Below are 26665 nucleotides of genomic sequence, written 5' to 3' on the forward strand. Positions count from 1 at the left end.
GAATTGCACAGGCTCAGTCGCTGCTGCGACACATATCAGGAAACATAAAAGGGAGTCACATGCGATATAAGAAAATAAAAGAGTCATCACAAACAACTTTGCTCATAAAGCTCTTTCTGCCGTGATTTACTCCTATCGTTGTAACCTTTAGGTGTCAAGAAAATTGCCAGTCGGAAACAAGGGAGGTAGCTAGCGCAATAGCTGACAGCAGAGGTACAATAGTTATAATAGGTCCAACGGTACAGGGATTAAGGCAAGAAGTGTGTGGTGCTGGTGTCGACCGGGCACTGGTGAGGCTTATAGAACTCTGTAAACACACCGAGACTGTAGCGGAACAGAAGAGGCCTTTTTGGAAACCGTCTACCTCTGAGAACCAGAGGAGTGAGACAGGCCTCTAGGGTGGGCTGGGTGAGGTGGGGCGAGCAGTGCGGCTTGTGACAAGAGGCTCGAGGGGTGAAGCACCATCTGTGGCTGTTTTTCAGTGTCTTTTTTTTCTCCTCTGGGGACTTCTGTTAGGAAGGTGAATGCTGTGTGAATGTCTTTAGGTGTGTGTGTGTGTGTGTGTGTGTGTGTGTGTGTGTGTGTGTGTGTGGGAGGGGAGGGGGAATCAGTGAGAGCTGTAAACACTTCCAAAGTAACATCCTTTAGCTGAACAAGCTTGCATGGATCTGCCCAGCTTGAGATTTTCAGACATCAGTCACCGCAAAGGCATCCACACCTGCGAGTGTATGTGTGAGAATTAATTAACATGTTCATCCTCGTGCGAGTGATGTATATGCGTCATGTGCGTGTGCGTTCCTATTAAATCTGTGTGAGAGTGAATACCTGTACGGGCATGATCGTCGGTGTTAATAAGATGCAGTGCTTTGGGGGAGGTGGGGTGAAGGATTACAATGGGCCAAGGCGCCAAGGGTGTTGGTAATCTCTAAATGGAGGCTGTGGCAGGAAGTAACATGAGTATGACAAAACAGACAGACTCATGCTGGGGAATGCAAACCACTGAGCCACAATGTGTACAGTTAAGACCGAGGAGGAGCCAAAGAGAGATCGGACAGGGCATCGTCTTCAGAGGAATGTTATGCAGGAAAAGGGAAAATCTAAATATGACAGGAGAAATATTTTGGTCCAAACACCTGCCACTGTGGAATCAAGTCAATGAATTTGCTTTTGTAAAAATGTATCTCTACTGCAAGAGGCTCCTCTTCATATCTCTCCAGCAGGCTCGGTCTTGTCAATAACAAGATGCTGATAGCTGGCCGGTCTCTGCCCAGGAGAGCAGAATGAACCAGTCTTATCAGCTGGGATCGTGTTGGTTTCTAGAAATCAATTCCTCAGTGAATAGAATGTCTATGATTGGATGCAAGTCAGGGATCTGCTCTATTGATTGCAGGTAGCAGAGCCCCCCCCTCCCACCCCACCCCAAAGCCTAAATCAGTTCTGGTAAAATAGAGGCACCAAAGGAGGCCTCTGAGCCGTCGTCGTGGGCGTTTAAAATCCTTTGCCTTTTCATTTTTCTGCAGCGGTGGTTCCTCGTACATCTCCCCGTCTGCGAAGCTGTGGGCAAACAGAGGGAAATAGACACCATATTAGATTTATGCACGCTTAACAGGTGAGGGGTTTAGTGGATGCTTGCATTTCAGTGGAACCCTTCATGAACGGTTGCTGGTTACTGCGCACAGGTTTGTGGACTAATTTCTATTCATGATGTATAACAAAGTTTTATTTCTTGCACCATAAAAAAAACACAACAAACGTCCTTTTGCAAACTGAAATATTTAGCCTTTCCTTAGAAATCTGCTCCAGCAGCCCTTATCAAGCTCCATGTTTGTCTTCTAGGTAGATAAAAGCATCACTTTCAAATTCTCCCACCCTGAGGCTGATGGCTTTGGAAAGTCAATTAGTGGTAGAATCTGATAGGCGAACACCTTAATGGAACAGTTCAAACTAACGGTGACTCTAAACAGATCTGATGAAATGGAGGATTCACCCACGGACTTCTTCATCCTTTTCCCGTTTCTTCTCAATCACGGCACAGACTCCTTCTCAACTGCAAAATTCCATTTGTATGTTAATGAGGGAAAAGGAGCCATCTTGAGCCCCCCCCCCCCCCCACACACACACACACTTTTTTTCCCCCCCGTGCCTCCCTCTTCTATACCAACAGCCCTCGACCAGTATACACTAAGAAGGGCAGACATGACTGTTGGTGCATCGTCTCCACAGCGAGTTTCTCATTCACCCGGTACAGTCTCGTCAAGGACCTGAATGGCAGTGTCTGCATGTCGGCTTCCACATCCCTCTCTGAAGGCATCCGCTTGTTTACGTACTCCCAGGGAAAATTAGAAACACATGCTGAATTGGTAGAGATGTGAGGGAGGAGGGGTGTTTGTTGGTAGGCCAGGAATGTTTGAGCCCACTTTGGCCAGTCCATCCTCGAGTCCTCCCTTTTTCTCCTTGTACGGCCAGAGCTCCCAGGCTGATATTTAGAGCAGTGCCAAGGGCAAACCAGTGCTACGGTTTTACACAGAATGCGATTGACAGAAACTGAAGCCTGTAATTTAAGAGAGGATTGCTTTGTCTTCTCTGCCTTGTACTCCTCTGTGGGGAGGCTCTAGTTTCCAGGTATTGGTCGTGAGCAGGTCTTTTGTGTCTGTTTTCACCTGCTGGCCACCTCTTCAAACAAAATAGCATGGGTGATTCTGAGAAACGTCTGGCCAGATGTTAAAGCAATGCATACACAAGCATGTGCACATAAGCAACAGACACTGGTGCAAACCACGGCAGGATATTTTCACTGGGTCAGCAAAAAACGCCTACCGACCGAGCACATACGTCATAGTTATCTGCAGTCTGGTGTTATTGATTCACTTATTCAGAGTGAGCTATGGAGTTGCAAGTGGTGCACATTTAGACATAGTGGACAAAAATCCCTTTGACGACACCGAAGAGTACAGAGTGAAAGCAGCAGAGGGGTGCAGCGACCGAAACCCCGCAGTGAACAGAGAAAGTATCTGAGAGACCAGCGAGAACTTACACAGCAACACTCAGACCTAAACGTGGCCGGGCTACTTGTCTGCAGCCTTTGTACCGCGCACAAAGCCCTTCGTACGCATCTAGACACGAATGTAGGAAATAACAGAATTAGGGATTAGGAAGCATGTTAGGGCACATAGGACTCGGTAACCTCGGAAAGGTTTGTTGCTTTCACTTGTTAATCGGGCAAGCATCAGAAATGGAGGCCCAGAGACTGAACACTCTTGATATTGGGGCAGTTGTGCGCACAAAACCCATCACTGACCAATAATTTGTACTTCAAATGTACACGGTTTACTCTTAAAGGGTGGGTCATTTTCTACTTCTGCCCTCACCTCTTCCAGCTCCCTCTGTGTCTCCGCCTCCATCCGCCTGATATCATCCATAGTCAGCTCCACCCACTTATCAATCCAACAAAAGACCTGGCGGTGGAAGTTAGTGAAGATCCTCTTCTCTTGCTGAGGGAGACAGTGGTAGTCTTGGTTAGGGCTGCGTATTATACACACGTATATATTATTAATGAAGATCATATATCATCACCCAGAGTTGTTCTCGGGCAATCAGACAGTCAAGGGACTCAGAGCCTGAACACAGCCTGAGCTAGATAACCGGCTGTGTGAAGTTTAACGGTGTAAACCGTTCAACCTTACCTCATGGATGAAGTTCTCCACTTTGGTCTGCAGGCCCCACCACTTGAATTTGACTGTGACCAGTTTGTAGGCACACATCCTCGGGCAGTCCGTCTTATGAACCAGCTCTTTCTGTTCGGAGAAGAAAAGCAAAAAGGACGACAAGACTTACAACCCATCACTTTTTAAAAAGTGCCGTATCAGAATAAATAAGCCAAAACTTGACAGGAACTTGGCAACGAGAGACTGATCCTAAAAAATAGCAGAAGGCTGAGAGAATATTATTTAAGACTAATCTTGGCTGCATTCAAAGCAAAAAAAACATTAATATGTAATGCTTTGGGTATGGAGCTTGCTGAAATAATTATCAATATGAAGATGTGCTGTGCAGAGATAAAAGTGCCCTAATCTACAACACACTTTCTAAATCCATCCGCTGCTTGCACTCTGTCTCCCTCTGAAGAAAAGAAGAAAAGGAGGCGGGGGGGCGAGGGGGTGGGGGCAGAGCAAAGTGGATAAACTCCAGATGAAGGGACCATTTCTCTGCCTCCGCCCTGACAGCGACACCGTTCCCGACAGGCTTGCCTTTGTGGCCACGGAAGGCAGATAAAACGGTGCTCGCACAGCGATAAGGGCGTCGCGGTGCAAAGCTGGTTACATTATTAACACCTAGGACCTCCTCGCCCCCCAGAACACACACACACACACACACACACACTCTCTCTCTCTCCCTCTCTCCCTCCGAGAACACCTGTTTAATTAATCACTTCATTCTGCCGCGGCATTCCAAGAGAAAATGCCACAGACCCGCCTCACTCACCATCATCCCACTGTCGTTTGATGCTGCGATCACGGAGGGGAAATGAGAAACATTTCTAAATTTGCAGTGGGTTTAGAAAAGTTGTCATCGCTAAAGGAGAACTTCACATGAAACGGATTCTACATCAAAACACTTACGGTGACATTTCTTCTCTCCCTCTCTGTGCCCTACTCAAAGGAGCAGAAGTTTTCAGAAATACAAAGGGTACCGATATGCAAGCATGTGTGCATGCAGAGATAGACAAGAGTTTTATTGCTCTGAGAAGCTGGCAGAAATTGTGCCTCTGTTGTCACATAACTGCTTCTTTTTTTTTTTTCACCTTTTCAAAAACACTCTTTTTCCGTGTCCACAGCGGACGGGAAAGTGATCTAATTAAAAACACAAAATAAAAAGTTGTGCTTCTTTATTCAGACTTTTTAAAGCTGTTTGGGTGCCTTTGTTCTTGAATTCTTGAAGCTGAGCAAAGTTTCCCGTGGTGAACTTTGAGGACTCCGCTGCAGACGAGAAATTCTCAACGCTCCAACAGTGAGCAGGACCCGTTTGTGAGGCTGCGGGGTACGAGAGGGTATAGAGGGGAACGCAGAATAACTCCCGACGTGGATCAGCTAGGTCTTATTACTCTCTATCAAAAGTATATCTGTCTTAATACAGGACTGCCACTTGTCAAATTCACTATCAATGTCCACACAGTATGTTTCCCCCATTTCTGTCACACACAAAGTCTGGCAGACAGAGCTACGAGTAAAACCTTTATCCGACCTGGTGACTAGAAATATCCATTACATCCAATCAGAGCTGAGAAAGAGGTGGTTTGTCTTCATCAAACTGCAGCCTCACAGTTCTGTCGACCCCAATCCGGCTCTGTGCTCTCCTTAGCACAGAGCTATTCAGATTAATACAGGCGATAAACCATGAAAACACCAAATAACTGAATGTGTAGGTCTTCGCCCCCTTCATGTCAAATTTAGAAGTGATGTCATCAGTACGCAAATAGGTCTGCATTATTTTTAGCACATATGGACACGCCACAAATTCATTGGATTGAGATCTGGTCTCTGATTCTGTAACTCCAGGACATGAACATTGTTTTTTGGAGTTTGTTGTTGTTTTGCTGAAGCATAAATCTTCTTCTTCTCTTGCAGACTGTGGCAGGTTTCCCTCAAGGGTTTCCCTGTCTTTTTCTGCATTCACTTTACCCTCTTACCATCAAGAGCTGCTGCAGAGGAGTATCCCCACAGCACGATGCTGCCACTACCAAACGCCAAACTAAAGGCTCAATCTCTGTTTGCTCTCAAACCACTGAACTAACTTCCACTGTATTTGAGAGGCTTCTGGCAACACTAGCTAAAGTGTGTTTTATTTTCAACACAGGGTTTTTGTTTTTTTTGCATAGCGCCACCCATCCCGGCCATTGAACCCTGTAGCTTCTTCAGAGTTGGCATCGGCCTCACTGTGGGGAGGACAGTCTGCTCTACACTGATTTACAGATGTCCCATCTTCTTTCCAATTTATTAAGACTGACAGCACTTTATTTAGTGCTTTGGAAAATATGTGAAATATGTGAAACCACAGTTGCAGACCCGGTTCTTGTGTGAATGACAGGGACCAGGTTTACACCCCTTTCAAAGTAAAACGTGGGTTGAGTCTTTGTTTCGTCTCCTGTGACATTGATTGCCACTTGTGTGTGAATCTGTTCATTTCCACAGCTCACAAGAGTGTTACCTTCCAGGCGGGCCCAAGGGGTCCTCTGCCAGTCTTAGCTGACTTGAACTTGGCCGGGTCCTCATCTGGTTTGTAGTCCTACAGTAAGAGAAATTCATATAATTAATACAACACATAGCACATTATATTTAGCTGACAAACTGTTCCACAAGCTGAGGTAATCGGACTGAGTACTGCTACACCATGAACTGAGCAGTAATTAAGTGTTCTGTTCTTTTTTGGCAACTAGAGTTTGGAAATCTACAACTTTTGTTACATTTTGACGTATTTAAGCATGTTAAGATATGAACATCATTTATATCACAATATTCTCATAGAAAGTTTTCTTCCACTACGGCATTCAATAGGTTACAGAATTTGTGGCTTGTTTGTCCTCCCCTGCTGTTCACACACTGTGCTCTAAAAGGTGAGCAGCACAGCAGTCACTGCCACTGAGAGGCCAAAGAGGACTGCACTCATTCTCCAAAAGCTGCCATCCCCCGGAGATAATGTCACGCAGCAAGACCGGAGCACAGCTCAGCTGTAAGTGGCTCGGGGATAAACGACCGTCGATGGGGCGTTGATGCCACCAGCGACTGTTTAATTGGGGCGACCCTGGTGCCGGTTCATATACATGAATGTATACGCTTGCACCGACCTGCATTAATTCTCATCTCACAGGAGAATCAAAAAGATTTTTAAGCCTGTAGAAAAATACTGAGCGCATATGCTAAGCACATGACAAAGTTGACTTCATAAAAAAAAGGCAAAAGAAATAGTAATACCAATAAATGAAATAGCTTTCATATTATCAACAGCTCAAGGGCCCAGCAATTTTAAATAAATCATGATGCGCCTGCAGCTAAAAGCTACTTTTCAGGGCTATCGGCCAACAGGAGGGTGCCAAACGTGTGGAAAGAGATACAAACCCAAACACACACACACACACAATAATTTGGCTGTTCTAATGCTGAGAGCTCCATCACTATAACAATACACTCCGCTGCACTAATGAGGTCTGTGAATCGATATGCCGTGGTAGACGAAAAGGAGCTACTCCACAAGTAAAAACAGTGTGCGTGCGTGGGTGTGTCAGAGTGCGAATGTGTTTGTGTCGTGTGTGTATTTGTCTAGTTCCGGGATACGAAGCACCGTGAGCCTTAATTACACTAACAAACTCATCTGTGCTGGCGGTACGCCCCGGGCCCTGCAGCCATGCCCGAGGCTGAGGGCTGATAGGGTCCTCAGACACAACACACTCCTCCAGCAAGGCAAACACCTCCGCCTCGTTAACTACCCACCACAAACAAACACACACACACACACACACACTCACAGAAACCAACGCTGCTCAGCCAAATAGCCTCACACACACACACACACACGGTGAAATGAGGCAATGTGATGTCAAATAACAGCAATAATGTGTAACATCTTCAAATACGATTTCAGAGAATCATAAACTCATGTTTACCTTCTGAAATATTATTGAGGCAATCTTAGGCTGCTCAAATGGTGTGTGTAGAGTTTTGATATGCTTTAAAAAGATTTCAAGGCGATGCTTGAAAACATAATGAAATGATTAATTCAATCTACTCTGACCGTCTAATGGCATTTTCTGCTGCCAGTTCTAACCATCCGCGGTCATTGACAGGTATGCGTTTCATGGTATTTCACCTTCTTGTAATTCATTTTACAAAAACACCTTTCCAGCCTTGGTGCCACTCGTTGCACTAAAACAGTTCCACTGGATACAACAGATACCTGGAGGTATATCAGCACTGTTCAATGAGTGGGATCAAACGCTAAATACATATTATTTGGCATCGCCACAGCAAGTTAATAGAGTAGAAAAGTAGCAAAAAGAAGAATTATTCAGTCAATGAACACTATATCATTCGACAACAATTTAAATAATTTAAAAAAAAAAAAACTTGTTGAAGTAATCCGTCAAATATAAATATCCAACGTTTGTAGATTCCAGCTCCTCCAATGTGATGATTTACAAGTGTTTACATTTTAAATAATTATAAATAAAATGAGTTTTTAAAAATGTTGTTCAGATTAGAATTAGCAATTGGATGACGTTGCTCTTGGCTCTGGGGATTTGCTAAATGTTTTTTTTTTTCTGACATAAAGAAAAAATCTGTAGAATCCATACAATTGTAGATGCGACAATACTTCTATTTAGCAGTAATTTTGTTCCTATTTATTTGATTCTCCAAAATGTCTGTTAATCAACACAGAAATTAAGAGGTTCCTGTGTCACCAAAGAAAATAACTTTTTTTTTTTTAAATCTGACAAGCCTCCTGCTCATCAGAAAGAAGTAAATAAGGCCCGTTTGAACAGTCCTGATGTAAAGGGAACAGGTTTGGCAGAGAGCTTGGTAATGATGAAGCTTGTCCACATGAAGGCACCAAACTGCATTTTTATCTTTCACTGGAAGAAGAGTTTCTACTTACAGCAGTGGACACTACACTTCTGTCTGCAATGTCAATGGGCACAACAGTTACATTCTGCCACGTGGCGCCGTCTAAGTTGTGCACCTGAACAACGACACACACACACAAAAAATAATCGTAAGAAGAGCACACAAACTCAAATCTGATGGTGAAAATGGATGCGTGCTGGATAAGAGGTACTGACATTTTCTTGTGTCCCAAGGTCTGGTTTGTGCCACGTCTCAATCTTAATGAAGAAGTTGTCTTTCATATACTCATTCTGGAGGGAAGAGTCGGGATATTACAGAACTCAATGTACAGAAAGTCAATTGAATAAGCGAACAAAACAAGCCATTTAAGACTTCCTACCGTCACAACTGTGTCAAGGTTAGCCATAAGGAGAAAAAGAGAGGAAAAAAGAACCATTACATATAGAAGGAAAAAAAACATTTTAAATTCACATGATGCAAAGTGTATTCCACAATGGAGAGGACAAAGGGTTTCAGGGTAAAGGGATATGGGGGACTCACTGGTTCTGCAGTAGGGGTAAGCGTTCCAGGCTTTCTCATGGAACACCAGGGAGCCTTCAGGAGCAAACAGTTTGACAAACGTTGGGACTTTACTGTAGGGCAGGTAAAGAGGAGGGGAACAAGTAGGGAGAGAGAAGACATATTGACATGCCTATGGAATATGAACAACTTGAAATACTTCACAACAAAATAGGACCAGAGGTAAGACAATGCTGCCACTGCCTGGAAGCACGGCGCCATTACACCGTAAAACGGTAATTATGGGATTGAATAATCTAATTGAAAAGGGTAAAAAGACACATACCTCTTTATGTGGTAGATTTTGTGTGTGTACTGTCCTTTCTCGCCGTCTTTTTCATAGGGCTCATTCTTCAGTACCTCGATACCCTCACCACCGCCCGTCTCGTTTTTACTTGCTTCAGCCACTGAGAACAGCTGTCCCACTTGATACTGGAACACAAAAGCACATCAGTCACTTACAGTACATCCAGAAAATAGACTAAAGCTGAAGCCTAAAGCCTTGCTGATGGTTCAGGTTCAACCTTTTTTTTGCATGAGACCCCTTAAAATGAAGCAACGTCTACCTCATCACGGATTAATACTCTGGACATGACATGTGAGCAGTTCAGACAAAAAAAAATGATGTTTCCTTTTCAGACTGTTTCATTAGCCGCAGCATTGTACAATAGAAAAAGCTACAATTCTAGAAAAATCATTTTGTGTAACAGAAATATTTGTCCTTATTCTTTTCAACATCTTGTGACGCTCCAGATTTTTTGAGGCCTCTTGTGTGAACGCCCAGGTTGGGAACCTCTGTTAGGTAAAAGCCCCGTGTGATGTGTTTATGTTGTGAATACAGACACACACACCCGTGGTATGGAAGCTAGGCTCCTTTCTTCAATTATACTAGATCTAAATACAATGAAGAGCAGACATCTTTTGTATTTCAAACTTTACGTCATAACTACAATCTGCAGGGCAGGTTAACTAGCGGTGCATGGTGTGCGTGTTTGCTTACATTTCAACTACCAGAGCTCTCATTAGTATTTCTCCACTATAAAGAGAACACTTAATCAATTAATGGACTGAGATTCAGAAAGCATCACTAATTGCCAAGAGGTTTTGATCATTATGTAAGGCAGCAGGGTGAGTCTGGGATTCATGACATAACCCTAAACAAAGGGGAGAAACTCTGCTCTAAATAAGAACTACAAGTGATGCTTTTGTGGAGGAGACTGTGTTGTCTTAACCTGCAACCAGAAGCCAAACACTGGAAATGATAAGATTGTAGTATATTCATTAATAACTGCAGAAACTCAATTGTTTTCTAGGAAAGGTGCATTACAGAGACTTCTTGTAATTGCTATAAGCCTGCACTATGTGACCCACCTTAAGCCCAAATAAGGGATTATCGGGTTCTGCTGCATGTGACACTAATGGATGAATTGCACGTGTAAAATGTATGTGTTGTGAAACTGAAATACTGAATGTATTTTAAAGATTTCTTTAATCAAAAGGGAATGTCAACCAGTTTTAAAGCTGCAAGAGACGTGTAGGAGAGAAATAAAGGCAGTCTGTCATACATGGCTCCCTTCACTGCACTTGAGCTTAGTTTGTCATCATTTATAATGAGAAGTGAAAAGTACAAGAAATTAAGTAGAACCCAGACATTCTAACATAGAATTTAAAAACAGTCATTTATAACGTCACTCATTTTGTCAATGGAATAATAAGGAACACAGACGGATTACTCACCTCCTCAACACTACAGGGTAAAACCACACGGCTGCAAGAGAGAGAGAAGTATGGTAACATTCACACAGCACTTTCTTAAAAACAGCGCTCAATAAGCACGATAATGTTACTTTAAACTAAACAAGTACAGTGTTACTATCACAAACAGCATAACACTCAAGGAAGGTACAGAAAAACATTCAATGTACTTAATTAAATTGGACTGTGATCCTAAAAGTATAAAACACAAAATAAACCATAGTAGAAGAAGCAGTGATGCCATAACCACGCATACGAAACAAACCTCAACAATGCACAGAAACCATGTCGCTACTACAGAACAGGAAGCCAGTTGTGGTCACTCCTCCAGAAGTAAAAACTCCACTGCCCATATTCAACACACTGCTGACATCAGCAAGATAATAGAACCCATCATTAGACCAGAGTGGAATAACAAAAACTACAATGAAAATGGAAGCAAAAGGAAAATGTACGCAGTGAGCAATTTTGGACCAAAACATTGCTTATAAACTACAAAAGTGCTGCACAGACCAGTAACAACAGGTACAGCTGTTTTAAAAAGAAAAAAAAAAAACTATTTCTGAATCTGTATTTGACAAGATATCCAAACGGTACAGACAATATTTACTTTTTGCATAGTTAAGTACACTGCAAGCCTATTCTACTCGTCCCAACAGACCTTTAGCAGGGCGTGGTATGCCCCAAACAATTGCATCATTTACCCTTATGAAAATGAAGCTCCAGTGAATGAGCATAAACCACACAGTGCAAGAGAAAAAAAAAGTAGGCGGAAGTTCTTTCAAAGCATTAAACAGAAGCAAGGGCTGTATTCTACGCTGACATGATGCATAGACTGTATACAAGAAGTGGAGGTAGTCATCGTGACGTCGCCATTTGGTTCGTGGACTGCTGTGATGAAGCCTCGAGTTCGGAGATTTTCGCCCGTCGCCATCTTGGAATACGGCCTTCGCCATCTTGGTTATTTTGCAACCGATGAAGGGAAGTTACCATATCTGGAAGCAACCTGTCAATCACAGTAAGCTCGCCCTAAAGCATACTCTGCTTTACGGTCTATTTAACTCTAAATGGACCATCATTTAATAAATGGACATCATGCTGTATTGAGGAAGACTTGAAACTAGCGATTGAGAGCATAAACTCATGTTTACAATATTTACTGAGGTAATAAATCAAGTGAGAAGTAGAGTCATTTTCTCATAGACTTCCATACAATCGGACCTCTTTTTACAACCAGAGGAGTCGCCCCGTAATGGTCAATAGAGGGAATGCAAGTTAGAAGACACTTCCGCATCACGCGGCAGAACCAGACGTTGCTGCCTGGAGTAAACACACATTTTTGTTTTATTGTTTCTGACTGCACTCCTTCTACCCCATGTGCTCTTTTGATGATGCTGGTGATGAGCTGCGACAACCCATGCCAGAGAGATTTATTATTTTAGTCCAGAATTAACACTTCTCTATTAACTTGTGTTGAAATTAGGTTCAACTTCACAATTACACCCAGTGACAGATGATGACCTTTGCAGGCTGCTGCAAAAAGGCCACTGCCAACTCTAAAGCACAGCTTAGTGATGCGTGACGGTCACTTTGGAGACAAGGGCTGGGTTTTGAAGCTGCAGACTGACAAGTGAAAGGGCAGAAAAAGACAAAAATACCTCTGAGCAGTCGAATGAGAGCAGAAGAAATTATAAGTCACTGGTAAAAGAAATTCGAAGTTTAGCATCAGAATCTGTGCAGATTGAAATAGGAAAAAGGTTTTTGTTTCAGTGTCAAGCGCACAATAATGCCTATAAGAAGCTGGAATCAACAGGTGTGTTGCTTTAGCAAAGCTATTCCTAAAAACCTTCTAAAGAGGATGTTGGTCTAGGGTTAGCAATGTTGGAACTGGATCACAGAACATCAGCTGAACATAATATGTACCGACAAAACTGGCAGATCATGGTTAAAATATAATCACTGAGTAACTGCCGGGGACCCCCCCCCCCCCCCAAAAAAGATATAGCCTTACTTTAACACGTTATACACCTTCTGTGGATAGACAGAGTTTCTGTGGCACACATAAATTAAACTAACGGTCATTGTCCGTCCATGCATCCACTTGTATATCCAAATGAACAACAGGGTGCTCGAACTATGGACTTAAGAAATATCAATTAGGTATAAACCACTGCAATATGCATAGATAAAAGTACATTCTTTGTTAGCAATACAATATGGACAGGAATAAAGAGCCAGATCAAGCCACTGCCCAAACGACAATTATCTTTCCAATATTCAATCAATCAAAAGGCATTACCCAAACGTGAGAGTTGTTTCAGAGCTTTGCTGAAATAGAATACCGTTTTAAATGAATAAATCCATTTGTCTATTATATACTGGTGTCACGTTCCTGTGCTACAGGACTTCCTGCCTTGATCTACAGACCAACTCCTTTACCGATGAAGGCGAAGTTAAAAACTAGCACCTTAACATTTCTCAATCCAGCAAGCACACATTTTACAAAAGTGTGACTTAAGTCATGACCGACTGCTGTGGTTTGACGTCTTCTTCTAACTGACAATAGTTAATGTCAACACGAGCATCTCATGTTCCAACTTGTTAACTCACAGAGCTAACAGCTAGCTAGCGTTACCTGAACACTACTACCGCTAGCAGGCTAACGTCAGTAGATGAAGAGTCTGGTTTGACACGAGATGGCGAAAAAACAGCGAATCCGCCATTAATCAAAGTCTCTAATCTTGGGTAAGATGAGTTGGCTTCGCCACGAGTGTATGTAAAATAACATTAGCAGCGCTAAGTGGTTCACAGGCATGTTAACGCTAAACCGTTAGGTGTAACGTTAACGTTAGCTAGCATTAGCAAACCGTGAGCTAAGTCTCGGCTCAAGTTAAATAAAGTTGTAAAGCTTGAAAGCACAAACGCCGGCACTCTTATCCTTTGAAAACACATAACAAACCACAGACTGAATTGTTTTGAAGCCAGCAAACGTGACTTAACGTGAGCACATAGACAGACTAGCTAAGATTAACAGCAGCTGTCACACAGTGCCGTACCGCTGTCAACGCCGGTAACGTAGGCCAGAGCAGCTCTTGAGCAATTCCCACCCTTCCCTCGTGTGTCTGACACAGACACTGAGACAAGATGGAAAAGTTTTCATTAGTGACAAAAAATAAAATTAAAAATTAAAAAAAATGTGTCCTGCCTATCGGAATTCGTTAGTACACGATATTGTTTCAACATGTTCAAGTTAAAACTTACTACTCCTTGATGAGGGTCATCGCTGCTTGTTCCTCGAGATACCACCGTTACTGCCCAGGAGCGGACGCTGATTGCTGCTGACGTCACGAGCTACTAAGAGCCGTGTCGGTCCCTCCCTCGTGAGCGGTGATTTGCAGGAGGAGGCATGAGACGAACATGCTAATTCGTATTAACCAATAGAATCTCTTCCTGGTGGCTTTAAACCCGCCCATTGCACATCTGGGTAACTGCCGCTGCATCAGTTCCTCATTTTGCTACTCACATTAGAGAAACAAAAGCAAAACTACCTTTGTGTGTCAGAAATATATGTTTGTTTTTAATTATCTTGTAAGCCCTCTTATGTTTCTTGGGACCCCTTGAGGGACAACCGCTGTACTGTGATATTCTATCCATCCATCCATCGCTTGTCAAACAATGGGGCCATATAACATAATGTAAACTCAGAAATACACGAATGGAAACATGATGTGTTTTTTTTTTATTGAAACGGTTTACTGATAAATGACAGATGGTTGTCATGAAACTTCAAAATCATGGGCTAAAAAGGTCATACATGGTACTTAACATTGAATAGCAAGAGAATCCATGCTTCAGAGCAGACACTCAATTCACAAAGAAATCAGGCAAAATGCCCTTTTGATTTCAATAAAAAATATTAAATCTTTTTTTCCCCCAGTCGATCCATCTTTACAAGGTACAGGTTTGTTCACTTTTTTAATAATATAAAACGTTTAATACTGATTGTGAAACACTGGAATTAATTTACAAAACATAACCATAATAATTATTATAATATTAATAACAATAACAAACAATAATAACAATAACCATTAAATTTAAAAACAAAACAAATAGAATGGAGGAAATCAGTCATAGCTGTTGCATCTTGGCCCACACAAACAGCAAAGAAAAATACCAAACGGCATTTACATTTACCTGACACACAGTTACACACAAACACAGTATCAGGTCTTTGAGTATTTCTCATTGCCATTTACAGTGTTATGGGCACAAAGACAAGATTTTCTCTAAAGCATTCATGTGCCTCTTCAGGGTCGCACCCACTGACCATTCAAATCCTTCTCATTGTCAGTCAAGCTTGGCGGACCAATAGTGGCCCTCAAAAAGTGCCCTACTCGCACAGAATAGTAAATAATAGATAGATAAAAGTATAGGACTGTTTTAAATGTCTCAGCATTTAGAGGAAGGGAAAAATCTACCAGGCGACAGGAACTTGTATCCATTCCCAGCAGGTAGTCGGATAGAACGAGCACCAGGACTACTGCTTGTAGAAATAGTAGGCGATGGGGCCACTTTTCTAGGGTTGGAGCAGTGGTGTCCATTGTTCTTGCTGCCCCTATCCAGTGATTGCAGCCCCAGCTCCCGCAGCTCCAGGCTGTCTTGGGTATCATTAGGAGAGCAACGGCGTGGAGAGAGGTTCAGAAGGCTCAGTACATCTCTACTGGCAGAAGCAAAGGGTCCAGGACCACCGTGGACGGCTCGGACAGGACCCAGATGTTGCTGGGCTGCAGCATTAGCCCAAAAGGTCTTCAGATTGTGGATAGCTTGGACTTTTTCATCAATGACTCCTCTTCTTAGCCGGTCCAAGTCTGGCACATCAGTCGATGTAGAGCAGGCAGAGCCTGTAGAGGAGTACGACAGGGCGGGGGATGGAGCACTACCAGACGGGGACTGGTGACCAGAACTGGGAGACACATTACTCGGGGAACGAGAGATGTGGCCGCTGTATGGGGAGCTTGGGTACTTTAATCTAAACTGTGCATGGCTATCCAGAGTGGGCGAAGAATGGCTGCCCTCCTTTTGGGAAGACTCAGAGATTGCAGGACTATTGTAGCCAGAGCTTATTTTCTGCAGTGAAGAGGAACGGGAGGGAGGTTTGGGCCTTGGGGAAGATTGAGCTCTGCCGCTAGCACTGCTGCTAGGACGGCTGAACGCACTAGTTTCAGAAGAACGGAAGGCGCTGCTCCGTGCTGAAGTTCCCCCAGCTGCTGCACCCTCTGGCCCAGCCCGCTGTAGACTACCTACAGCCCGTAGATGGCTCTGAGTCTCCTCCATAATCTTCTGGGCCAGCTCTTGAGGATCCAGAGGGACAATTTTCTCTTCCTGAGACTTGACAGTACTGTCCGTCTCGGTACTGGACTGGTCAGATTCACCTGTATCCGAGCTGCTCACCTTACCAACCTTCTGGAATGGTGAGTTTGGGCTGGCCACCAGACATGTTTTAACAGGGGACGTGGGGGTGCTGACACTGCCCCTTGACGATACTGATACAGTGTAGCCTCTCCCTGCTCCTGTGCCGGACCCACCAACAACCCCCCTGCCTCCACGGTGGTGGCGCTGGCTGTGGCCTGGTGGCAGGGGCAGAGAGTCACAGTGGCTTCCCAGAGGCTCGCTGCTGATAATGGAAAAGCCCTCATATTCCTCATCATCTCCCCGGGCTCCTGCCGCTACAGCAGCAGCTGCCCCATGAGGAGAGGAGCGACTACGGGGAACATGAGGGTGTTTGTGGATAGAGTAGTGTGCTGTGGCCCCACTGCGCTGCCGGTGACCTAGGAAATCACACTCCGACTTGGAAACAAAGCTCATGGAGGAGGCTACAGAACTTAGGCTATAGACGGAGATAGCATCTGATGCCTGATTGTCCAGGCAAGGAGGAGAGAAGGGAAGGCTTGAGTATCCCATGGGAAGGGGGTTGGACACAGACTGGGCTGAAGCTAGAGACTCCAGGGAAGATGAGCTATCCAGGCTCAGACGCTTGGGCAGTTCTGTGGAGTCTGAACAAAGAGAAAAGGAAATGAAACGAAATGTGACACCTGATGAAAACAACAGAATTGTAAAAACAGATTAATGCAAATTTTGGATGATTACAATGAAGAACATAAATGATACAATGAGCATATGAGTATATTTACCAAACAGTGCCAGCAGAGACTGGAGAGCAAAGTGCAAGGTGCGGCGGTTGGCTAGCTTGCCCGTCTTCAGCGCCACTTCTTCTTGGCCCACCTCGCATAAGTCAAATCCTGCACAAACACATGAGGACAGCAGTTGTAACTTATAAAATTGCCAATGTGCAGTCCACGGGAGACATGAATGCATGCACGGTAACAGTTGACTCACCAAGAGCAGCCAGAAATTCATGGCATCCTGGCAGTCTCCACAGCTGCACACTGATGGACACCTGAATGGGCAGGAGGGAGAAATCCTGTTCTTTCTCTCCCGTCTGGAGTTGCACTAGCACCTGGTGGAGCTGGAGAAGAAACGGGAGACGACAAAGAGGGAAAATAGCACTCGAGTGGTTAGGAATGAGTACAAGAATAAAATAAACTGGTGAATTCTACTGGAGATGTGATTAATGGGTAAAAATAATTTGTGTGATTAAGCTATTTCTATTTTATCAAGATATAAATCACCCAAGTACTAAGTTAAATAGTTAAATAGTAGGAAGCTACATGTTATTGTGGAACTACTGTAAACATATTTAGTGGAGTAGGTATGATTCCATTTCTCCACGTTTGAGCCCGACACTCGATTACTCGGGGGGGAAAAAGAACATCTGCAGGGAAGCAGAGCTGAAAGGGTGTCAGCTTAATGAGGGTTTACAAATGCCCTGAAATCACGCTTGCATTTTTTGTTTTGGGATTACTTGGCCTGGGACAGAGCCACCTTTGTCGACATGACGTCAAGAAAGTAGAAACATGCCTCGCCTGCTCACTTCATTCTTCATAATTGTGGGAGCTTTATTTTTACATCACAGCTTTATCCCTTATACCACCCTGAAACATTCTTCTGACCAGTAATGAACCAGGGTTGTAAATCCTTTAATACTCCAAATCCCTTGGATCTGACTGCAGGAACCACCAACGAAAACATTATGAACATTGTAAACGATTGCCCGGCAAAGCTTTATGCATGCATATGCTGAGTGGCATGAAAACAACAACACTGATTATCAAATTGTCATGCAGCTTCTATACGCAAGAAGGTGTATTTTAGTTTAGCAGGACAGAAAAGAGCGTGGAGCAAAAGGGTAGAATGGGATAGAGTGCAGGTAGTGAAGCCACACTTACCATTGCCACCATATTTTTAACAGCCTTCAGACAGCACGTTAGGGGCAGGGGAGAGAAAATAGGCTTTTAATTGCATGCATAATGGATTTCACAAAGGGCACAAGGGATCAGGTCAACAAGAAGAATAACAGCAACAAGTAACAGAGGTGTTATGCAATTAGCATACATAGATTAGGTTGAACATGTTTTGTGCATTGAGACCAGAATTGCCAATATGAGGCAACAAAAACTAATCACCAACTAACTGGATAGTCTTACGCTTTAAGCATGTGGTAGCCACATGTTACATGTTAAGACGGATAAAGGCATAAGATGAATTCTTTGGTGTCACAAGCCTGGGTGCAAGAGAACAGGACTCGGATTGTGGTTCAGACTTTATTCTTGCAGTACTGCTAGTTAGGCTTCCATGCTGCATTTCAAAGCAGATTAAAGCTGCAGCTTGAGTTGCCAGTGCGTTAGCGTGTATTCACGTAACACGTTGTCAAGTTACACAATGACATACCCCCGATAAAAGCGTCACAGAAAAGGAGAGTGACTGCCTCAATAGATCTTAACACTCAATAATAGAGATGGTGTTTGTCGTTTGAGCCAAAGACCAATTTCTATCTAGAGCATTAGATTTAAAAATCTAGTTGCATTTGCTCAGAGCTGCAGGGGCCTACCCGATTGATGAGCTGCTCTGCTACCTCTGAAGCTGTGATGAGTTTGCACAAAGCCTGGAGAGCTGGCGGCGGCAGACCTGAGGGATGGGATCAAAGGAACTTCCTCATTATTTATACACAAGGCACACTCTTTATACTCCAGACTATATCTAAACAGGTGATCCATGGAGTAATATGAAATGTTACAAACACAGAGGCTAGCACTTTGTGGAAAACCATGTTAAAAATAATAATACAAAACACATAATCACCAATTAAGTAAAACACGAGACAGATTCTCAAGTGCATACCCAGTAGTGATTGTAAAGTGGTGCTGCACTGCTGAAGTCTGTCTCCCGGATCAGCAGTGGGAAAGAAGACCGCACAAGGCATACCGGTGCCCACAGAGTCTAGACGGAAGCCCACTGCTGTCAACAGGGCCTGCCAGCCAGGGACACCCCCCACCTTGTTCTCCACACTTTGCTGGGATGTGTACATGGAGTTACGCTGGCCGTTCTGTATCCTCTGAAGAGACTTCTCCACCTGCAAGTACGAGTGAAGTGCAGCATAAGTATTTTTGGTTGTGATATATTGTATAGTAAGCAAGTCATTGTGTGCGAGTGTCCAAGTCCTACCAGGTGGAGTAAAACTCTTAGAGCATCACGCGCTCGATCAGGATACTGTAGAATCTCTGCCAAAGCTTGGCCAATGAGGGAAGATGGGCTGTTTAGCTTCACATCATTGCCAATCAGAATATATCCTGAACAGAAAAAAAACTGCATTAAATAGAACTCCATTACAGGGTCATCTCTTTTTATTAACGAGAATGGAGGATCAACACAAAAGTGAATAATATCTCTAACCTGCCCAGTTGGAGGGGTGAGAGTACTGCTTGCTGCTCTGGACAGTCTTCATGGCATCTGCCAGTGCTGCACTAGCCTTCGTGCCGTTAAGCAGGGAAGTGTAGAAGGCATGGACAAAAACTTTAGAGGCTGCGACAGGGACAGGCCACAAGGACACGAGAGCACACTGAGCCCCAGCAGCCAGGAAGGCCCTGGTCAATCCCACAACACCATCTGCTGTCACTTTGCTGCTGGACTCCTGGTACGACCTGCAGCCAAAATGACAAGCATATAATTGAATTAGAAAGCTATAAAATATTTAATAGCACAACATTTCAAGCCTTATTTGCTTTTATTATCTAGGCTATGCTATCCCATTCTCATTAGTAACATTACAATCTCTGTTTTAGTACCGTACTGTATGTATAATGAGTTTATGTCCGTAAATCAAACCTCAATTCACATCTACAGCGTGACTAATTTGATTATAGTTTTGGACATGAAATAACAAATTACCGCCATATAACTTTGAAAATTAAAATGAAATGTCAGGACATAACCCATAACCAACCAACCTACCCTAGCACCACCAGCTTGACAGGCAACCTCAGGTCCAATATATCTGCAGCTGTGAGCAGGAACTCCTGCAGGGGCGGACTGTCACAGATGCTCTCCACGTCACTGCTGTCATCCTGCATGTGGAGAGACTCTGGGATGGTATAGCCACTTCCAATGGAGCCCTTCCTGCCTCGACCACTACTGCCTCTCCTCCCACCTGCACCTCTCCCCACTGTTCCCCCTCCCACACTGGCACTTGCCCCACCGGGCACGCTCTCAGGGTTTGGGGTGAGCACCAGAGCCGCCAATTTCCAGGAAATGTGGGTGGCAAAGTGGGCACACTCGGCCTGTGTGAGGGCACTCATCACCCTTTCCTTGGTGGCAGCAGAGCCGGCCAGTGGTTGACAGCCCAGCAGTTCAGCCACCATTAGAGCTTCCTCCTCTGCAGAGGGCATGGGTCCCCAGAGCCAGCGGTCCATCACAGGTGAGGGCAGTCTAGGGTTCCCCACCACTGCTGCCATTGAGACACCGCCACATGGAGCCGGTCCGGGGCGCCGGGAGTGAGCCTTGGAGCACAAGAACAAAGGTTACATTCTACATTTTTGCAGTAGATCACAAAGATGACTTCATAGGATCCTGAAGTAGAATTTGAGGCCAAGCAAGTCCTCATTGGTTTTATATAGGAGTTTCAAACACAAGTATTGCAACATTATTCTGTCATCTGAAAGAGAAGGTCAACCTTTGCACTGGATCCAAGGCCATGGATGGAGGGAACAGCAATGAGGTTAAAGCGCTCATACAGGTATTCATTAGAAGAGCTTCCTTTTAGCAGGGCGAAGGGAATGAGGTACAGTTCTCCCTCCAGCACCATCACCAGTTGTCTGTGTCTGCCAACTGGCCCACTCGAGTGCATCAAGCCCTGTGAGACAAAAGGATTAGCATGAAAATATTCATATTTCTCATTGTTGCATCCTCTTTTATACAGAACTACATCAACAGGCAGGCAATGACCCACAGAGGTAGCACTCACCCCCTCCATAGGTGCAATGAGCAAATCATAAAGTGCCCGGAGTGGAGGCTTTCCGAGGTTGCTGGAGCGACGAGGCAGGGAAGAGTTACCATCTTTGGCAGGTGACATGGTGTTACTGAACAGGCTGGTCATACTCTGGCAACTCCTGCACAAACACAACACAAAGTAATGCTGTTTAAATGTTGTACCTCATACTACGCTGCAGACCCAAGGCAGTTTTAGGCAGTTTGCCACATCATGCATTTACAGAAAGCTACAGTAAGTGCACATTTAGTCCTAAAGACCACAACAGCCTCTGCAACCTTATGCTCAACAGAAGGTTTGTAATTGAAAATACTGTATGATATTTTGAGTCTCCATTGGAATAAATGTAAAGTCTGTGATAAGACTATACCATTTTTAAAATCTATGTAAAGGCCCTGCATGAAGACAGGGGTTTCATGTCCTCAAGTCCTTTAACATCAAACCATCCTGCTGCAATCATTGAGCTGTGCATACGTGTTGGGAATGTGGCTGACAAGCTCCGTGTCTGACTTACTGCATATTGTTACATCAGATACGGTTCAGGCAAGTCGCAAACTCAGCCACTGTAGTTTCTGTGAGTTTGAGCTGTAGCACTACAAAGCTGCAGCAGAAGAGAGTGATCCAACACTCTCTATCACAGAGGTCTATCTTTCTTTTTCAAACATCTGAACTGTCAGATCTAAAGCACACTGAGTAAAATGCAGATGAAGGCAGACCATACTGGATCTGCATTGTGATGTGCTGTAATCCCTCTGTGAACAAAAGATATATTATTCCTCTTGACATGAAGCAATACTCAAATTATATCCTACTGAGGATATAATGTCAATATGAAAAGCTCCACTAGATGGCAGTATTGCACTGTGGTAGTCTAGTGCTTACAGAACCACGAAGTAGCAATCTTGCCACAATCCCCACTGGAGGAGGCGGAGAGCAGAGCTCATCCCATCTTTACTCTACATACAATCAAAACTGAAGAGTGTCCAGCTGATGTAAAATGAGATTGTGAGTGTCTTCAATGCACTGCCAATGAGTATTTTTGCAGTACTAACAGAAGTAAGGTCACAGCCCTGTATGTTTGAGGCATGTCAGCTGCTTGACGGGGGTGGCCGCTCCCTGCTCAGGCAAGAGACGCACAACATACTGAGAACTGTGCTAATGGTGGCCGTGGGGTTAAAAGCCTTTGGTGCTGTAGACACACAGGGTCGGGTTTTATGGCCACGCTTGTCCCTACTCTCCATCTGTTCCACCAGCCAGAGTTTCCTCCAGGCCCCAGCCAACAGACATCTATCCTGCCCTTCTGGTGGCCCCTGGCCACTGGCTTCCCTCCAGCCTCCCAACACTCTGTCTCTCTCCCAGGCCTTGGCATGAGCCTCCTTGGGAAAGCAAACAATCGTTTGTTAACCTGACAGGAAGAATGAGAGAGGAGGCAAGAGATAAGCTAAGAGAAGGTGAGTGTCAAGTGTAGAGGAAAACAACGTCAAGAAAAGACGAAGAGAGGCGAGGATTGCGTTCAGTGGCGGCCTATTTTGGGCTACAGTTGAAAGACATGCCTTCAAGTGTGTGATCTGAGTGGTGATACAAGGGTGGACAAGTTAGCCTCTATTACACACACGTTAAGATTTTTATACTGATCCAATTTCAATTTGATGCAGAAATCCTGCTTAATCAGTGCTTACTGCTTCTCTACTGACAACTCCATCAAGATCTTCAAAGAGTCTTTTTATGATATCATGTGAATAAAAACATATTTAATCACACACTTAAGGGATTAGACACATGAGACTTTTATTATCACCTTCCCATAGATCTTTCCCAGATCTAATCTTTACCAGCTCCCTGGTAAAGATTAGATCTCCGTGTTAAAATAGGGCAATCAATGATAATACAATGAAGACATCACACCATGAAGCACTGATCTTTTAATATGGGTATATTGTTCTTGTATTTTGATTTAAATGTTATTTAATTAGAGTTCATTATATTTTTCTCCTTTCTCGTAATTATGAGTAATTGTGGAAATATTGAGGTATTCATACCAGTAATAGCCTAAATCTTAACATGAGGGAAAAATGTCAGGGGACGTGAAGTCAAAGAGAGCCCTAGAAAAGCACATACATGTACATTATCTGACATGAAACCCCGGGATAGATGACTTGAAATGACAATGAGGTTTTCTTCATTTTCTCTTGCTTTAACATTGCGATAGTCGATAGGCTCCTAAGCATGAGGAGCTATATAATTCAGAGATTTTGAGGCCCAAAAGAATGAGCGAATCATTACCGGCAGCCCATTAAAGGGGCTTAATGAGCACAGAGACTCAATTAAAGCTGGAATTACCCTCTCATCAAAGAGCAGCTCAACTGTGGACGAGGACAGGGAAATATGACCCAGACACACACATCTATGCACGCACATGCACACACTCTATTGATATACATAACCAATCAGCACAAAGTAAATGAATACTTTGCTTCGTATCGTTAAATAATACTCCGAACGAGCCACTGGCAGACTCACTGAAATATCCAGTCGCAAATCTGTCACAAACGAACCCAGACAGGGCAAACATCTTAAAACCACATTGGTGTCTGTTTCTAGGGCACGCATGCACACAAAACAAGGCCCCATCAGAGGAGGCAGTTGATGAAGGTTTTAGCCGCTTGGCTCTACTCAGTCTATTTAATGACGAGGATTCACGTGCTGCCTCTGTGCTGGCTAAACAATGGAGAAAAGACTCCTTTCACAGATGAGCCACGATAACCATGAATCTCCTTACCCGAGCAGATATTTGTAATCATTTTTTTGTGGAAAAGTAGGTGCAAGTAGCGCTTGTTGATTAAGGCTGTCTCACAGTAGGAGTGTAGGAACGTCCAGAAGTCTCATTTATAAAACAGTGCGTAGGATCCCCACTAAATGTTTGCGTTCGTTCAAAGGAGGAAATGCATGTACGCCAAAACATATTCAGATTCATAAAACCTTGCGTATGCCTGCCAGTGAGCTATTTTCTTTTATAAATCCCAAATCAACCTGTAAATGTGCGCAAGCTGGTTGAGCCTCACATCCCGCCCTCTACACGCCCACATTCAACCATAAATGGTCAGTTTGTCTGTGTACAGTATGCTGTATCTGTCCTTATGGAATAAACCATGAATGAATAAGTAAAGTTGTTCTCACTGCAGCGATTTTACTCAAAACCAAAATCGTACTTGGTGATACATGCACAGTATTAGAAGATTAATGAAAACGACGCTCTGTTCTGCAGTTTTTTCACGCTAGTTGACGGTATTTTACACGCAGCTGACCACGAGTGTCGGTAGTTCGGTCTCTCCTTTGTGCAGACAGCGCTGATAAAATATTCAGCAAAATTTGATTTGAGGTTTAAGCTGGTTTATATTTTTTATAATTGAAATGTGCTCACAATTATCTACAGTAGTACAAGCATAAATAACACTGCTGGTTTGACTGTTAATGATAAAGAGAATATATAAGTGCAAAATAACGTGTCATATGAAGTGAAATTAAATGTGAGAGGCATCATTATACGTGTAATGATGCCTCTCACATTGAATTTCTACAGTCTGGCTTCAATTCACCACCAAATCTGTGTCGCCAATTTCCCCGTGTCTCCAAAATGTTCCTACGCATAGGTCAGAGTTTCCGTACGGGTGCGCACATTCAAGTTTGTTTTTATAGATCACGTTTGCGTAGGAAGTGGCGAACGCCTCTTTCAGGCACCGGTTTGTGCTTATAAATGAGACCCCAGGTGATTAGTAAAAATCTCCTACCTGTTGAACAGGTTGTTTCTGGACACCATGCGAAGGAAGCCTGTTGGATCAGTGACGGAGTTAAGCTTGTTGTTGAGCTCCTCAAATTGTTGGTCCAACACATCTCCCGCCTCACTCTCTGTCTCACTGCTCGAACACCCTCTGAAAGAAAGAGAGAGAGAGAGATGGAGTGAGAGACATGTACAGCTGCTGAAATGTTGGCAAGAAAAAGGCACTTTAGCAAAGTAGACAATACCCAGACTTACATTGTTCCTCTGCGGATAAGTCAACTACACACACTCCTGATCTGCCAGAAACACACACTGTTCATCCCACACACACTTGGCCTAATTTCCCAGGCTTGGTCCAACACCCTGATGGTAAGCAGAATTAAATCCTTTCATTATAATGCTGGTGATGCTGATCCAGTCAGTGGGGAGTCAACCCCCACCCCCACACCACAATCACTACCTCGCCAACACTCCACTCCCCCCCCCGACCGCCATCTCTCTCTTCATGCCTGAACCTCTCCTCTGATGCACCCACATCATATAACTCTTATGTCAGCTTCTTGCTCTTATGGTAGCTGAGTGTGAACTTTCACCACGGGATGTCTCATCATGTTGTGCTCGCACTACCAACACCATTTTTTGAAATCCTTGCAGCATGTGTCTCATTTGGGATTCATTCACCCAGGGTCTACATACTGACAGACCTTTGGGGACTGAAGAAATGTTGGATGCAGAATACTAATTCAGTTTTGAAAGACGAAAAAATTGTTAAAACACAAGATTTCCAGCTGTCACAAGGGCTGCGTCGTCCCCTCCTCTCTATACTATCCTTTCTTTGAAACGCATATGCTCTCCCCCATTCTTCTCCATCCCCTTCATTTTCTCCCTCCACTCATTTCAGAGTGCGGCTTCCCTTTCTCTCCACTCTGAAGAATGAATGGGCTGGTAAGTGGTGCCATATTGTGCCCATCCAGGCGCAGTGGTGTGTGCGCGGCTTCCCATTGGGGTAGTAAATGAGCTGGTAATGGGGCAGGAGGGCCAGGCTGCTAGGGTGGCGGAGGCTGGCACTGGGCAGACCAGCTGGGCTCTATGGATCAAACACCAACTAGAGAACGAAGCCAACGTCAAATGTGGTGTAGTCACATGTGTCATGTCAATGGGTGATTTTAGCTGACGATACATCTCGCCACAAGTTTCCATCTTCTCTTGCAGAGTCCCTCCGGCTGCAGTCCCTGTTGTCTGTTCTGGTCTTTAACCACCAGCCTTTGCTTCTTTGAATCGATTTCACCACTGCATCTTAACCTTCTTCTCATTCTTTCTTATATTGTCAGGAAACCCCATTCTCTATTCCTTTACTTGTCAGGTTCGATATTTGTTTGGTAGGTTCAATAGTCTGGCTATAGAGCCATTATTCCGTCTCATTTATCCCCACTGGCGAGAGAGCGGAGTACTTTAGGAAGGTAGTGGAGGCCTGTCATCACAGGGTGCAATGGGGCAGAATAACACTCTTTTAAA

General features: G+C 44.0%; 2 protein-coding genes across 2 annotated transcripts in view; both read right to left on the bottom strand.

Annotated features, from left to right (window-relative positions):
- Nucleotides 1–1415: 1415 nt before the first annotated feature.
- Nucleotides 1416–14257, bottom strand: LOC306697910 (phosphatidylinositol transfer protein beta isoform-like). Its single transcript, XM_079162008.1, has 11 exons — nucleotides 14190–14257; nucleotides 10911–10941; nucleotides 9460–9605; nucleotides 9156–9247; nucleotides 8995–9002; nucleotides 8831–8905; nucleotides 8647–8730; nucleotides 6205–6282; nucleotides 3684–3794; nucleotides 3369–3491; nucleotides 1416–1554 (listed from the first exon to the last, which is right to left on the bottom strand). Exons 1-11 carry the CDS (start codon nucleotides 14207–14209, stop codon nucleotides 1507–1509), a joined length of 816 nt encoding a protein of 271 aa, XP_079018134.1. The 5' UTR covers nucleotides 14210–14257; the 3' UTR covers nucleotides 1416–1506.
- A 423-nt stretch (nucleotides 14258–14680) lies between these two features.
- Nucleotides 14681–26665, bottom strand: part of LOC306698014 (tetratricopeptide repeat protein 28-like) — a gene marked incomplete at its 5' end in the record, with an annotated part of 155944 nt that continues 143959 nt past the window's right edge. Inside the window, 12 exons of the mRNA XM_079162153.1 lie at nucleotides 14681–16984; nucleotides 17123–17230; nucleotides 17328–17457; nucleotides 18278–18301; nucleotides 18940–19016; nucleotides 19230–19461; nucleotides 19554–19678; nucleotides 19782–20029; nucleotides 20340–20884; nucleotides 21058–21237; nucleotides 21349–21493; nucleotides 25161–25301. Of these exons, the coding sequence (XP_079018279.1) occupies nucleotides 15381–16984; nucleotides 17123–17230; nucleotides 17328–17457; nucleotides 18278–18301; nucleotides 18940–19016; nucleotides 19230–19461; nucleotides 19554–19678; nucleotides 19782–20029; nucleotides 20340–20884; nucleotides 21058–21237; nucleotides 21349–21493; nucleotides 25161–25301 (3559 nt within the window). The 3' untranslated portion in view covers nucleotides 14681–15380. The remainder of the gene's footprint in view (nucleotides 16985–17122; nucleotides 17231–17327; nucleotides 17458–18277; nucleotides 18302–18939; nucleotides 19017–19229; nucleotides 19462–19553; nucleotides 19679–19781; nucleotides 20030–20339; nucleotides 20885–21057; nucleotides 21238–21348; nucleotides 21494–25160; nucleotides 25302–26665) is intronic.

This window comes from Pholis gunnellus (assembly GCF_910591455.1).
Source record: "Pholis gunnellus genome assembly, chromosome: 6".
Classification (NCBI taxonomy): domain Eukaryota; kingdom Metazoa; phylum Chordata; class Actinopteri; order Perciformes; family Pholidae; genus Pholis; species Pholis gunnellus.

Excerpts from the sequence above, each read along its gene's own strand:
- LOC306697910 (XM_079162008.1), bottom strand. The coding sequence starts at position 14,209 with ATGACCCTCATCAAGGAGTA. Across the intron at positions 3,795-6,204 it reads CCCTTGGGCCCGCCTGGAAG|AAAGAGCTGGTTCATAAGAC; the intron begins GTAACACTCTTG and ends TTCTCCGAACAG. Across the intron at positions 3,492-3,683 it reads TGGAGAACTTCATCCATGAG|CAAGAGAAGAGGATCTTCAC; the intron begins GTAAGGTTGAAC and ends TGTCTCCCTCAG.